Source organism: Morchella sextelata, assembly GCF_020137385.1.
Source record: "Morchella sextelata strain SCLS chromosome Unknown scls_24, whole genome shotgun sequence".
NCBI lineage: Eukaryota > Fungi > Ascomycota > Pezizomycetes > Pezizales > Morchellaceae > Morchella > Morchella sextelata.
In genome coordinates, this window is record NW_025408639.1 from 184154 (window position 1) to 199854 (window position 15701).

At 45.6% G+C, this 15701-nt stretch overlaps 4 protein-coding genes across 4 annotated transcripts; 2 read left to right on the forward strand and 2 right to left on the reverse strand.

The window, feature by feature from the left end:
- Positions 1–327: 327 nt before the first annotated feature.
- On the reverse strand, positions 328–938 carry H6S33_007617 (uncharacterized protein; the record flags this gene model as incomplete). The annotated part of the gene is made up of 3 exons (XM_044839249.1): positions 328–402; positions 463–567; positions 621–938. 3 exons carry the CDS (start codon positions 936–938, stop codon positions 328–330), a joined length of 498 nt encoding a protein of 165 aa, XP_044688490.1.
- An 8460-nt stretch (positions 939–9398) lies between these two features.
- Positions 9399–10328, forward strand: H6S33_007618 (uncharacterized protein; the record flags this gene model as incomplete). The annotated part of the gene is made up of 3 exons (XM_044839260.1): positions 9399–9698; positions 9761–9981; positions 10043–10328. 3 exons carry the CDS (start codon positions 9399–9401, stop codon positions 10326–10328), a joined length of 807 nt encoding a protein of 268 aa, XP_044688491.1.
- A 1828-nt stretch (positions 10329–12156) lies between these two features.
- Positions 12157–13507, forward strand: H6S33_007619 (uncharacterized protein; the record flags this gene model as incomplete). Its single annotated transcript, XM_044839271.1, has 8 exons — positions 12157–12289; positions 12354–12477; positions 12578–12688; positions 12747–12848; positions 12913–12992; positions 13048–13264; positions 13318–13394; positions 13449–13507. The coding sequence occupies 8 exons, from the start codon at positions 12157–12159 to the stop codon at positions 13505–13507; spliced, it is 903 nt and encodes a 300-aa protein (XP_044688492.1).
- A 208-nt stretch (positions 13508–13715) lies between these two features.
- Positions 13716–14821, reverse strand: H6S33_007620 (uncharacterized protein; the record flags this gene model as incomplete). The annotated part of the gene is made up of 2 exons (XM_044839282.1): positions 13716–14208; positions 14283–14821. 2 exons carry the CDS (start codon positions 14819–14821, stop codon positions 13716–13718), a joined length of 1032 nt encoding a protein of 343 aa, XP_044688493.1.
- Between the last annotated feature and the right edge of the window lie 880 nt (positions 14822–15701).

The following is a 15701-nucleotide window of genomic DNA, read 5'->3' on the forward strand; positions in this document are numbered from 1 at the left end:
ATTTTCCTTCTACTTCTTCTTCTACACACCTGCCTTGATAATACCCTCTGTTTCCGCCTTCTCAGATGATCAAGAAGTCCCTTGGTCATCTCCGTGAAATCAACTAGGTATGGCTATATCGCGCAAGTCACAATTTAATCAGAATCACGCTTTCGGCCTAGACATCTTCTCGGTCTAATGTTTATCAATTTAAGGTTAAATTCAACATCCAAATACATCCATCGTCCGCCTAGCCAACAACTTCTCCTCCCGCCAACCAAACACACTCCTCCGCAATATCCATCGTCACCTCATCAACACATCATCATAGTTCTCGTCTTCCAAGGTTTACGGGCACACCAATTGCAAGTCGACTGGGAAGGAATCAGTGGTAGTGATGAGGCCGGCGGGAACCCAGCGGATCTTTAATCAAAAGTGTCAGTCTTTGAGCCATCGAGAAAATAATGGCCAGCAACAACATACCGTGTAAGCACCCTCAACAGCACCGTAGGGGAATGCGTAAAATCTGTCGGCCACATCACCATAGGTCAAGAGGCCGTCTGTGATAGCCCAGTCCGAGAAGCGTGCCTATATTCCCAGTCAGTACACAGTCTTGGTATTGCAGATAATCTTATTCCTACCTCTGCAACGGCAAAGTCTGCAAACACCAGCTGCTCGATACCGTTAGTCCCATATGGGACCAACATGAAGTTGTCGGCACCATCGCCATCAATACCATTCGCCATGAGCTCTACGGGTGCGACATCGTCCCAGAAAGCCTCAACGGTGGGGGCGGGAGCAGCGTTGACGACAGCATCGCCATTGTAGTTCTGAAGAACGAGACCATTGAGGTCTGGGCCGGCGGAATTGGCGACATGAAAGTTAAAGACGCGACATTGAGCAGCGGCCTGGGAGGCAAGGAAGAGGGCAGAGGCGATGAGGGGGTTGGTGAACTTCATGATTGATATTATTGAGTAGTTGGGAGTGCGGGTATACCTTGATGCTGGATTGAGGTGAGCGGGAAAGGTAGGGAGGGAAGAGACATTTGAGAGGATGGCTGAAGGAGTTTATATACACTTTCTTCTTTCTTCTACGATTGCTCTCAAAGCACACCTGATGGTGTTATCAGAGCCTTGTCGAGTGCTCATCTGCGACAATGGTTCTGCAACATTCCATCCAACCAGAGCTCGAGGGGGCGGTTCTTGGCCGCAGTCATCGCCAAGCGAATATATTGATATCACAGTTTCGAGAATAACATGATTCTGGCTTTTGGGGGCCATTTGGAATACGATATATGGGACCACAATGGCACACAGCTATCCAGACCCGAATAGAGCATCTCAACCCGGGAAAGATGAATGCTGTAAACATTCAGCCAGCAGAGGAAACGATTTTCTCCATATCAAATTCCATCACGGGCGATAGTAACCAGATCTATCTATTGCCTTGCAAGTATTTGGGTTTGGAATCTGACAGTCAATATCGGTCGCCTCGCAGATAGTGTACCTGTCCTGGTAACTACTACCCGCCCGGCCCCACGAGTGATGACAGATGACGGATCACCAATCTGACTCGGATGGATTGCGCCGCATCCGGATATTCTGATTGGCTGTACGGGGTCGGTAATGATGGGTTTGTAATAATCATCATTCCTCGCACTCTGATTAGTAGCAATATCTATACGACCTTCCGTCGCACAACTCCAACAACAATATCGGCACTGTCTACATACATGTTGTAAAAACGTCCATCAGACAGCATCCGTCCCTCCCCGCGTGCACCGTCTATAACAAAAATAAAACCTGCTCACTTACCGGTGAAGAGAAAGCTAATTTTTGCGGCATTTTATTTATCTCTTGATTAAAATCGGCCCCCGAAATCCCCGAAAGCGCCGAAACCCCCAGAATTCCGTGTCACCATGATTAGTTGCCGTTGCCAAGACCTGCAACTAGAACAGATGAAGTCGTTACTGGACAGCCGCTTGTACCTACAATACCCGGCCGGGGGTTCTTTGAAATCTCCTGAGAGCAAGAGAGGTTAATGAGCTAAACCTAGATGCCGGGCCTCGGGTGCGTTAATAACCCGGTGAAGAGTAGCTTATTGTAAGCGAAATCTATAGGCAATCTTCACGTGGTCGGGTAGAGTAAGTAAACAAGAAGTGCAGAGTGCAGCAGAGAAGAGACATACATACCCCTGCAGACGGGACTACTCTCGGCGGAATGACTCATTAGCCGGCAGCTGCACACACCTGTCAGCATAGCTAGCAGGAATATTAATCCGGGTTGAAAAACTTAAAATCAGCCTTGTTGCGGGTGTGGATTTATGTCAGTCTCGTTCCAGGACCCATTCGGCAGTTTCCTTTTGGTTGTGGTGCACGAGAGCGAGAAGGCTTTAGGGTGCACTAGATACGGATCGCAGTATCCCTTTCTCACATCATTACAGCTAAAGACGGAGTGAGGATCTGTACCTATAGGTCTCTTCAGTAATGTCCCACCATGACTACATACATACAGCCAGTGGTATTACTTCATCTCTATTTCCCTTCAGCTGCAGATCTGACCATTCATGAATATTTCTCAGCTAGATCAGATAATTGATTATGATCGATCATCATTCAGCTTTAAACAATTAGGCATTTATTAGCAGTTAACTAGCGCACACCCCTACCGTAAAACGGTCAGCGCCTCGCACATGGAATGCTAGATGTAATGCACTTGACAGAGGCTGAAAAATTATAAAGCGATCTCTTGGCAGCACCCTCTCCAATGAGAAATACTATGCGGAGAATTAATTCGAAGCCTAAGTAATGAGGGACGTTGGGATAACGTTTAAGCTACTGGAATGTATGTTTATGGATATATGGAGGTGTACTAATATGATAAAAGTGCATTTTGGGCGGACTGTGGAGTGGTGGGTTGCACTTTGGGTCTTGTGTGTGGTTGGATGGTTGGTTGGTTGGTGTGGGTAGGGGGTGGGGGTAGGGGGTGGGGGTGAGTATAAGAATGAGCATGCAGTCCGTAAGATTTGTGTCTGGCCAACACTGCTGTGCTGATTATTTGAATTTAGTTTGGATCATGAAGGTTGAGACGAAGAATGTGATGTAGTCACATTTAGTTAGACATATCAAGCCCACCGCTGCTCGGATGAATGGAGCTTAAGAATGGGCATGGAAACGGGGTTGTCAGCTCTTACACTGGGGATCTTGGCTGAGTATCGGCTTAATGCGAGTGCAGGATCGATATGAGGTCGGTGTATGTTCTACAATGGATGTTTAAACGTTTGTCGCGTGCCTAATCCGGATTTATAGGAAGTTCCATGCGTGAACTGCTGGCGGTTGGTTCCTGCTAAGGGATTTCTCATTGGTGGCCAAAGGAGCTGGTAAGTTAGAGGAGTATATGGTGACGGATATAGATATGAATTTGAATGTTTCCTTGGCGGACGTGACGCACGCGCACGTCCACCGTATCTTTCGCTCGGAACTCTTCTGGTATCATCACGTGGGTGATTGCTGAAAGCTCAAACTGGTAGATTAGTATCTACTACTAGTCCCACTCCGGATCCCCACTTCTCAAACCTACCGCTATATATACTTTATATACACCCACGTATATAGAGCCTCCACACCACGCGCACGAGTCACATCAGTCGCCATCATGAACTCCCTTCCTTCTTCACTCTCCCGCTTTCAATCATCCGGAACTACATATGTACGCCCCGTAGGGAGAACAACGTCAGAGCAGAGAGATCCAAGTAAGATACTCGGACCAAAGTGATAAAAGCAAAGGAAAAGCTGAGGTTATTAGCGCTATAGCACCGGACGTTAATAATTGTCTTGGCCTCTTAAAAAAGATTCAATATCTCGTGCCCATATAGCTAGTCAAGATATATATGTTTTACTATGTTTCCAGATCTAGACATAAATCATGTACATACTCGGGGTAGGCAGAGACGGATACATTGAGGTACCTCTGCCACGTGAGGGGCCTTTATTGAGCAATTGATCAGCAAAGAAGGCTGACGCCTCGAGGTGGTACGTACTCAACGCCTACTCGTGGCAGACAGTTGCTATATTTAGACCTATCACAAAGTTCAATCCATGGATTTGAGTGCCGTGATGACAAGAACACATGTTGATTCGACATCTTGGGGGTCATTCAGATTCATATATATATATATATGTGTTCCTGCTGAACGGATTATATATCCCCTAGGAACTGACCAATTACTATGGAATCCGTGCAACGTCAGGTTATCAAGACTACTATTTAGCTCCATACTAAGGGCCTGTTTGGTTGCAACGAAAGTCAATCCATGGATCGCAAAAAAAAATAAACCGAATTATTGCCATTCCATGGGTTGCAAGTAAAACTGGTGGTGGTTTGGTTGGGCACTATTTTTCTCTCCATTAATCCTCATTATAATCAACTTTATAACTCTATCAGTATCACTCCAATATCTATTTTTTTCATGAGATATGACATCTAGTGATAGGAAAGATCATAGCCATGTAAGAATTGAGATTTTAGAAATTGTTGTGGTGGTGGCTTTGGGTGTGGTGTTTCTTAATTCATGCGAAACTATCCGAACTTTACCTCTGGAGGTGCAGTTCAGATTACGGCCTTTCTGTGGTTTCGCTCGGTTTCAGATGGTAACAGCTGTTGTTGGCAAACACTTCAAATATTTATGCCATGGATTGGGCTTAATCCATAGATTGAGCCCAATAATCGTTGCAATCAAACGGGCCCTAATTATAAGGGCTAACTATAAACTCAGGGACTTGTGCTATTCATATCCTAGAGACAAAGAGATTGATTTCATAATGTAGTAAAATTCACAAACCCTCGGTTAATTAATGAATTAAACAAAAAAACAAAAACCCTCGGTTGTGACAATACGAGTGATATCTGGTGATTAAGGCAATAGATCACATACAACGAGCATGAAAGTCTCTGAGGGGAGCATGCTCAATTATCATTCAGTTAATCATGTGAGTATAAACATAGAGTATTTGACCGTTAAGTGGCATGATAACATGTAAATACATGTATGCACTAGTGTTTCGGTTTCAGACCAGGTAAGACGGTAACAGTGTTGGGCACGAGCCTGTTCGAGACGAGCCTGACATAGAGCTCGGGAGCATGGCTCGACCTCCCATGAGTATAGCTGAAAATAGTCATCTCCATATGCTTTTTTCATTTCTAGGGACAAATTGAGAGGATCAATAAATAAGAAAGAAAAAAAATATTGAATCGGCTCCGTCCGGGATTCGAACCCAAGGTCTCCCTGCTGTCGTCATAAGTTTCCTAAATCAGGGTGCATAGACCACTATGCTAACAGAGCTTGAAGGTCTGCTTGCTGGGGGAGATAATAAGCTCTAGTATACGTAGTAGTAGCAAAGAATGAATGACTTAGGTTACAAGTACATGTAGCTCGAGCTCTGATTACATATCTAACTGAAGATAGTCATCTTGATATACTTTTTCATTTCTAGGGACGAATTGAGAGAATTTATCTTCGATATATTAATTTATTATCCAGCTTTGCCATCACCAACTCATTATTTATAGTCCAAAAAGCTCGAGCTTTTCCAATATTAGCTCGAGTTGGCTTGAGCTCGTAAAATGGAGAGCTCAAAGTATTCGAGCCTAAACCTCGAGTCCAATTCTCGAGCCAGCTCGGCTTGTGCTCAACAGTAGACGATAATGAATGTGTCCAATCTCATAATTGGACAAAAGGCTAGGGGGGATCATAGTTTACAGTCAACTGTGAAAGTCTTGAGTTTTTGTGATTTTGAACCGGGAGCTATTTTAACCCTTTTCCGACATCATTTCCATCTTAATTGCAAGGTGCCATGACCAAGACCGTGCAAAATCTTTGCCATCTCTCCCAGCATGTACCCCTTCCAGCTTCGTTAGCATAGTAACATGTACTTTATATAGAAACTGAGATTCACGGCGAGGACCTAGATCCGATTAATTCCCGGTACGAAGCTACATCTTTTTTTATCCTATAAATTCGCAGTTTTCCCCCACCACCAGCTTTAAAACCCATAGTGCTGCTTCCTCAGCAGCACGCCCTACCTTCTCCGAGTCCCCTGGTCTCACGGCTCAGAAAACTTTGGAGTTGACAACTATGTCTCTATCACCAGTTTCTCGTTTCCTTTATTTTTTTTTGGAACGGGACTGGGAAGAGCAATCGGTGGTGGGTTAGGGTTTTTTTGTGGATTTATTTCAATTCATGGCAATTCTTCTGTAGATAGTATTTTCTTATTGGAGACCTATAAATAGTCCTTATTTGTCTCGAAAGTCCCAAGACTCTCGACGTATTATATATTTTCGAAATTTTAGTAGCTGAGAGAGAAATTTAGTCGATATATCCAACCGATAGAGCCACGTCCTAGATTAGACATCTCAATACCCGCTTTGAGAGGCCTCGTGCCGGATCGCGGACCATACGCTACTTACTACATGTAATACTCCACCTAGTCTTAGCTTCTTACCGTCCCTTATTATCACTGGAGAGTGCACGAGTGTGATCCCCTTATAATAGCTTACCCTATGCATATGGCGTTAAGTGTCGACACTAGATCTTCTTATTGGTATTCGTTCTAATTTCTTCTCTTTCCCAGTATTTCTGCAGTCTTTGGTTCCGTACGAAGAAGAGCAACTTCCTTTCCCACCCAATTACGGCAGATGCTGTCTCTTAAAATATACTAACCCTAACCCTGTGTTCTTTTTTGACCATTATCAGCCACGCCCCGCCACACGTGCACGCCACTACGATTGTACTACTTTAGAGCGTGAGAACCTATGCAACGACGGCCACTGTCTGCGGACTTGACTCGATAGGTGTACTCTTTGCGGTAGTTCTGAAAACTTTGAACAAGACTTTTGTGCCTCTTTTCATCTTTAAGCTTTGTTGGCCCCAGCTAACTCTAATCCTCATAGATACGCATATAATTCCACGATCCAGGATTCTATCTGCAAGTATAAGAGAGGGGTTGGTATTCATTGAGTGGGTACTGTCTGTTGAGATTTTCTCCGTATGAGGTTTTCTGTAGTACAGGAACCCTTCAACAAAACCTCAGGTGCCAAAAACAAAGGGTTTAGATTGGCGATTTCTAGTGCAATGATACATATGTACGCCTGGAAGTTTTTTTTCATCGGAAGATACACTTCCTTACCCCTTACCTTAGGAAACAGGTGATACAACCACCAGCGCAAAGCCGGTTGGCAATGGCTGCAGAAAGTGAAGTTAACTATCACCAAAACCTAATCTTGCCCACAGCGCACCTGAAACCCCCACTGCAAGCCCTCTTCCTCAGGCTGCAGGTGATTCTTGAATCTTCCAAGCTCTCACACCCATCCCCAACGGTGAGAGAAAAAAACTCACTTGATTACATCCACGTGGCCACCAGAGTCGGCCATGGATTTAGGGTCTCAAAACTGCCGCTGTAGCTCTCGTGGTTCGGATGTCGGCCGGGCTTAAAATTCGGGCTTACAGACCCGAGGAGAGGGGTGGTGATCGACGTAATAATCGGAGTTCAAGCATTTGGGGCCCCAGGTCAACAGTGCCAATCATCGGAGATTCATTGGATCGACGGTCGTCATGGATGTACTGGCTGGGGTGGCGATTTAGACTTTGGATTAAGGGTGGGAGAACTTAATTTTTGCAGCTGCAGAATTGTTGGTAATTTGTGTATGCATGGCGTTATCTAGGCTTTCCATGTGTGAAGAAGCAACCGGCTTTATAAGTACACTAAAGTTTGGGTTTTACATAGAACGGTCTTGGTTGACATGCTATTAGTAAAATAAATAGACGATATCGTTGTCCCCAATGTCTGGGTCGATCCTGTTCTTTGGTCCTTATGTGTTCAATCCAGTTTTTCGAGCCACTCGCAGCTGAGATCTCGAGGCTTGTATCAAATGATACGGATACCAAAGACTACCTAGACGATCTTTACCGCTAGCACAGGCACAAACCGCTATTCTTAGTCAGTGCGACTTGAGAAGCCAGAGATTGTGGAACGATAGTTCCCAACCCTTTGTTCAACTAACCCTAGCCCTGAGACGCCACCCAGGGTGAGTGAGTGATGCCACATGACTCACGCCAAAAGCTGCACCTCACCCATCACATTCGAGGCTGAATGGTCTCGGCTTTATACAGATGGTGCCGGCTAATATTTTTTCTTGTTCTTTGTTGGCAGAATTTCTGCACCTTTTTTTCCCAGTCGTGATCGGATCCATTTGAGGGAATGCTTGGCGAAGTACTATTTTTAGTAGCATATCTGGCTCTGATGCCATTGGTTGCGTAAAATGCAAATATAGTCATCAACGACATGCGCATTTAGCGAGAACCTCTTTGAGGAGATTTCCAGAAGGTGGAGGGACAATAAACACAGTCATCTAGCCAGTGGATGGATAGCCTTTCTTCTCGCTATTGAGGTTGATATCGATGAAAAACTGGAAATGTTATATATAGCTAGACTCGATCTTATGCCGAGTGGGAGCGGAATAAACGACGGAGTTTTCCACTTTTCTAGCGGGGTAAGTAGGTACTTTCCATAGTGCCTACATAGCCAAAGAACATGATGGGCGGTTTTCAGTGTTCATGAGTGTTCAGTATTAGTGATATTGTGTTCCTTGACTCGCAGGGTTCTCCATACGGTGGCTATCTACGTACCTGTATCTAGTACGTAGACCTCAGTACTATTGTAAGCCGCCTTACTTGTACTGTATACGTATTCTCCCTATTTAACCATATACTGGCTTGTCCCAAGGTTGATTGATTTGGCTTACATACCACCAATCCGCAGCGCAGAGAGCAACAGAAATCCTACGACTCGCCCCCATGAGCACCAGCCTTACAGAAGCCTTCCCGTCTTATCCATCGGACCTTAAATAAACTTATCGCGATTCTGCATAGATACGAGCGAAACGTTGAAGCAGTTGCTTTTTAACACGTTATTACCTGGCTGTGCAACAACCCCTTCGTTTCTAAAAATAGTAACATGGCTGAGGTGGGTAAGTAGAGTGCGACAGTTAGTAGACACACTAACCCTATGTACTCCTATCGAGATCTCACTTCCAACTAAAGACTTTTTTTTTGTGCTTGCAATTTTCACCGCGTGCCATACAGGCTTTCCAGCGATGAAAAGCTTTAATTCGTCAAGATAATCTTTTGAGACAGCGGAAGCCTACTGGATGGCACCCGAATTCATGATCAAGGCAGTAAATGTGCCGCTCCGCAGTCATTCGGGTTTAAGCTTTCACGTATGCATGCCTTGTTAGGTACCAGGTGCATAGCATTGCAATAGATGTATATGTAGTACCCGGATCCAGCGTCCCCAGAGTAAAGCCCAAAGTGAAGCTCAACATTCCTAGCAATCCTTTTAGCAGATCGTGCTGATATTTAACACGATGTACACCAAACCTCTCGAGCGTTCCAGTAGTGGAACCACTGATACTTCAACCGCTTCTTACCGCGCGATGGAAAAAGTTATCTCTAATAATCGTTCTTGCGGATGGCTCATCATCCGTGTAATCCAGATCATTACTTGTGTTCTAGTGCTTGCACTCTCAATATTTATTTTAACTTCGACATTGACTGAGGATCATATATGGCGAGGATTTGAGGGGGATACCGAGGTGGTTGTGTTGGGGAATGCGACGATGGAAACTATGCAGAATTTCTTTCCGTTATATATTATTCTTGGTGTGGTTAGTAATTTTCTGTCCATATCTCTGAATGGGAGACTGATTTGAAGGGTGAAATTTACTAGTCGGGGCTGTCATTCTTGTCATGCTTCATATCCCTTATTACGTATTGCTGCCACAGACTCAGTATTAAGCTGGTCGTCTTTTGGGACTTCCTCATGGCGACAGGCTGGATAATTGGCTCTGCGTTTGTTGGAACGTTTATCAACTCCCAAGGCGGTTGGGGAGAGAAGTACTGGCTGATTACCCTCTACAAAGTCAACCTTGTCCTTAGCATCCTCTCCATGTGAGTTCCTGGCCCTTCTTCCTCTTTTACTATTTACCTCTTTACTAACATATTCTCATAGCATCCAATTCATTATCTCGGCCGTCCTCGGGATTCGTCTTCACAACGCTTCAAAGCGGAGGGCAAACTCAACCTACTATGGCCCCATGCGCACCCCGGCTCCACCCTACACCTCAGCGCAGGAGAACGGAAGTGCGACTCCAGTTATAGGCAGGCCGTACCAAAGTTATAGTAACTTCCTGACGGTCCCCCCGCCAGAGCCCCCATTGCAACCACCGGTATATAGGCCATCGGGGGAATGGGAGGCGGTCTTACTCGATGGGAAAGACGCGCCAAGTTCCAGATAAGTTTAGTATAGTTCGTTCTGTTCAAGAGAGAGGGACGATCCCATCGGTTTTTTCAATTTGTATATTTCGTTTTGTTTTTGTTTTCCTTTCTGATTTTGGTGTTTGGGGTATGATATGGGCGGGCTCGACAGCTCTGGTGTTTTTCTTTTGTAAGATGGCACGATTTCCTAAGGACAATCGTTTTGGGATGTGTTTTACTCTGATCTTGACGAATCAGCAACAAAGTAAATAAATCAAATCACTCTTTGAAGTTACCTTTTTCTGATGATCACTCGCCGTTCTGAGCGGAGACCGAACAATATCACCAAGTTTTCAACTCCAGCTTCTATGCAGGCATTATTTTGTATTCGAGTCCATAACCTAAGAAATAAAAAAGATATTGCGACATACCGAGCTAGTTCTGGTCTTGTGCAGCAGGTATAGCCCAAAAGGCGTCTTCCAGTCGGGATGTCTGATTTCGGGCAATATATTAATCATTTCTCTGAGTTACGGCGAACCTATCCACTCGATCATCAGGTTGGACGTGATAAGAAGAGATATATGAATGAGAGAATCACTAACCACTCCCATCTGATGGGGTGTTGATAATATCATCTTGACAAGGCCTCTAGCTTTGAATCACGCCTGGCGCTTCGTCTGATTAACTACCTGACAGATCGATGGATCCGTCCGGACAGCTGAGGGATAGGTCCTATCAGAGATATTATCCCTGGTGCTCGTTCTTATTGAGTGACATTAGAGAATTTCTGAATATAGAGTTGAGGTTTGTTATCTTGCTTTCGGTACGTTTTTCGTGTGATTGAGTGGGGTTGGGGTGGGGGGTAGCGACGTAGAACCGAAGTCAAAATCCAATCGCGTCACGCTTACATTCTGGGTTCATTTTGATAGGTTAGCTTATTGCAGGATTACTTTAATTTATCAGCTTTTCACAACCTAAGAATTTTTTTTCGTGTACTGAGCAGCTTCTTAAAGGAATCTAGATCTCTGAAATGATCTAAATCTACTTGAGTAATTAATATGTGATAATATCAAAATCTTGCATTGGATAGCGATCCGAGTGACTTTCCATGATGCATGCTGGAGCACCAATAATCACTCGCTATGTGTGCAATGATTGATTTGATGGATTAATTCGTGCTGTGCAATGATTAAAGTACTTGTTGAAAAATAAAGTATGATCTCTAGGTAACAACGGTTTCGCCCATAGCTCTACGGTTTATCACTGCCACAAAATTCCATTTCAAGTAGAATAGAATTCTTAATATGAATTGGTTGATATGAGCATTATTCTATAGAACTATCCCACTTTTCTCGATGCCACCCGGTTTTCGAGATTTACCTTTATATTACACTCTTCTTTTTGGTAAATACACTCGACACAAGAAAATCCAATCTGATAGATTGTATATATAACTTCACACCTTATATCACAAGGACTCAACATCGAGTAAGTGACTGTCCAAATTCTATCGATGTGCAGGATCAATTACAGGTTACATGCGCATAACTCATGTGCATTTGGCATCGAGCTAGCGCTATTTGTGCGTCACTTGGTAGTCTGATATACATAAGGTTTTAGGGAACCATAATGCATATTTTACTCATTTATAAGCGTTCTCCTCATCTCCTTTTCTCCATCATCCTTCAAGAATCTCGACATCCTGAGTGCATAAGAGCAGCCATTCACGATAGATATCAAACTGTCCTTTCAGTCCCTTCAGATTGCCAGACTGTCTAAGTCCGTTTCATATATCGTCATTTACACTCTCTTCTTCTTTTGATCTCCATCACCATTAACCAACGCCATCAACACCATAGTGGAATAGAGATGGCTTCCGGGTACCATCTTATCACCCTGTTCCTGGCATTTCACCTTCTTTCCTCCTTTGCGTCTTACTCGATTGCGTTCCCCGTCGAGCCCAGGGACACCCTCAACAACCGCTGTGGCCCCACTCTTGGTGGTAATTGTCAGTCAATCAGTGGTGGCTCGCAATGTTGCTCACAGTACGGCTATTGTGGTGATAGCGTTGGACACTGTGGAGTTGGCTGTCAACCAGGTTATGGAAGATGCACTAGTGGCACACCCACAGCTCCAACACCAACACAGCCAGCACGGCCACCAGTTGGGGGAAGACCCCTCCTTGGTACCGTACCCTATGGTTCCCTTATATATTCGTGTAACACTCCTGGCACGATTGCTTTGACGTTTGATGATGGGCCTTATACGTGAGTACTTCCTCTGGCACTAGTGGCTATCATGAGTTGGCAGTGCAGTTACTGAAAGAGTCGGACATTAGACATACTCCCCGGCTTCTGGAGATACTTAGATTACGAGGCATCAAGGCAACCTTCTTCATAACGTTAGATAAACCATGATTTAACTTCTCAAGCTGTGCACTCACTAATATCATAATGTAGTGGCAATAATCTGAGCAAAGGGCAAATGGACGATCGCTCTACAGCCTGGCCTTCAGTTATCAGCAGAGCCTACAATGAAGGCCATCAGATCGCTTCTCACACGTTAGTATACCGCCTCACAATCTTTGAGTGCATTGCAAGACCTGACAGATGTGAGCATAACTAGGTGGGATCATCGAGACCTGAACACTCTGACAGAGACTGAGCGACAATATCAGATGACCCGAAACGAGCAAGCGTTCCTTAGTATTAGTCAGTCTACCCCCTCATCCGCTGCTGAAATTCTCTAACGCGTATTTAGTTGGCCGCTACCCAACTTATATGCGGGCCCCGTTCATCCAGTGCAATAGAGAGTGTCTGAGGACAATGGAGAGGCTGGGATACCATGTGGTGGTGTGGGATCTTAACACTGATGATTACAACAATGTCACCCCGGAGTTGATACAGAGATCGAAGGATAATGTGGACACGGCATTGGAAGGATTGAACAGCAATTACAATAGTCTCTTGAGCATAGCGTAAGTTGGATTGCAAGAAGACTTTAAATGACTGCTAACTGTGGCGGGACAAGGCACGATATACATGATCAAACGGTTAACAATTTGACGGATTACCAGATCACTGCTGGATATCAGCGTGGGTATAGATGTAGGGTTAGCCTATCCTATTTACGCCGATAATACGCTAACTTATGAACTACAGACGTGACTGTCGGGGAATGCCTTGGTGATCCACAGAGTAATTGGTACAGGACACAGTGATATATGAAGGGATACTTAGAAGGGGACTTTGCTTTTAAAACTTGTGAGAGACTGGGTGAAAAATGAACGGATTGCTGTCAGTCATCACTGAACTAGCTTGGTGGTGTCTGATATCAATTACATTACTCAACATTAAGAATAGAAAATAATTGCACAAGAAAAAAGAATACCACAAACTCGTCGTGCGATATGACTGACGAGACTTGCTTTACAACATAAGAGAAACTCCAGCAACTGCAACGAAACAAGTCAAATGCAGCAATAGGGAGGCGGGCGCCGGCATGCCAGGCGAAGATCCAGTGGAGTCTGTCGAATTTGCCGTGGTCAGATCTGTAATCCCATCGGCGCCACGGGAGGAAGTTGTGGTGACCCCAGTCGAGGAAATCTTCTTCTCATCGTCGAAGGGGTACATTGATCCCAGCTGGAGAAAAGGAAAAGACGATGTGACATTAAGATCCGGGCATACGTCATTGATGACAGCAATAATGTCTGCCTGTGTGGCGTTGTTTCCCTGGAATTCGCCTGTGCTGATCACGGATAGTAGCTCGGACTGCATGAAGCATGTGGCTTCACTGCAAAACGTCCGGTTCCTCTCGATCGCCTCCTCTTTCGATAGGTGCGAAAAGCGCGACGCCTCAATGGAGGGCCACACGGCTACATCCGCGTCTAATTCCGTGAGTGTGCAATACTCTGTCGAATTCCTGCCCACCACAAATCCTATTAGCCTCCCCATCCTCTCTCTCCACACTATCGGCGACTACATAGACACACTTACAGATCTCTTGTGCACTTCCCCCAAAACATGTAATCCAGCCACTCGGCCTCTCCATCCCGGTAAACAAACCCAAACGCACTTGCGCCCGAACCCGCTCCCGGCACAGTTAGTCCCGACTCGTTCAAGATCGCTTCAGGGTCCGTGAAGTCGTTATACATTGCCGAAAACAAGGTATCAAAGTCCGCCGAGCAATCCGCCTGCACCGCAGTCCTCCACGATGCTAACGAGTTGTAACAGGACTCCGTGCACACATCTTTGTAGAGGGCGTGGTATGCCGTGGCCGGGATTTCCTTCGTGATTGCGGTGTAGTTTACGTAGTCGGGCCCGACAAAGACGAGGGAGTTTGAGCAGTTCAGTGATGCGGAGTACGCTGATGCGCACTGCTCCGAGAGGACACCCGAGGGGATGATGCCGTTGAACGTCTGGTTGACGATCGTGATGCCGTTTGAGGCGAAGGTCGAGTTGAGAGAGAAGAGGGCGTGGGTTAGGGGAAGGAACCCGACGGCGAGGGCTGCCAGAAAGGCATGTGGTGAAGGCATTCTTGCTGTCGAGCCTGGCGGTGGCCTCCTGTGTGTGGTGGGTGTGTTGCGCGGGTGTGGGTGGGTGGGTGCAGAGTGATGGAATCCGGGGGAGGGGTGAGCTTAAGGGGAGCGAGGAGTTAAAAGAGTGACATCCAGTGTGTGCTTATTTTTTACTTGAATGAACGTATAGGGTGAGTTGCGGCAGAACGAACGAACGGACGGTGGTAAGGCTGTGGAGTTGTGCAAGGCCAGGCAAGCAAGTCAGGTATGTAAGTATGTAGGTCAGTCAGAGAGGTAGCCCGGCTAAGGGGTGGTCGTGGCCGTGGTTATGTTGATATGGATGGCGAGGCATGGGGCGGCCTGTCTGTTTGTCTATGCTCTGGCTCTAATCTCACCTCGACCTGCCTACTACAGATCTACCGACCGACACAACGAACCACGCGGGGTGCAGAATAGGGGTTGATCCCCGCTCAGTCGCCAGGGTCCAGCACGGGTCAATTTGTGGCACGGGTGGCGGTGCAGATGTCACGATGCCCGTTGAGATGGAGATGAGATGGGCGGTGCAGGGACCATCGCTGACTGTTATCAAACCCCAGAAGGTATTTCATATTGATTGAGCCACACAAACACATATATGATGCTAATTTCAGAACATATGAAGCAAAGTAAGGTTGATCTACGTACCCTCTCAAAGTCCCGCATCCCCAAAAAATATTCAAAACAACCTCTCAGGTCAACCATGGGTTGAGCCAGCTGGTCCTGGCTCAAGAACTTATGATGGGAATATCCTTACCCACAAACCGCTTTGGAATGCAGCCATTAAACATGGCACTTGCGGAACTTTCCCCGGCAGATGGCCCGATCCACACCGGGATCCCAAGATTTTCGGTCTTGGCTC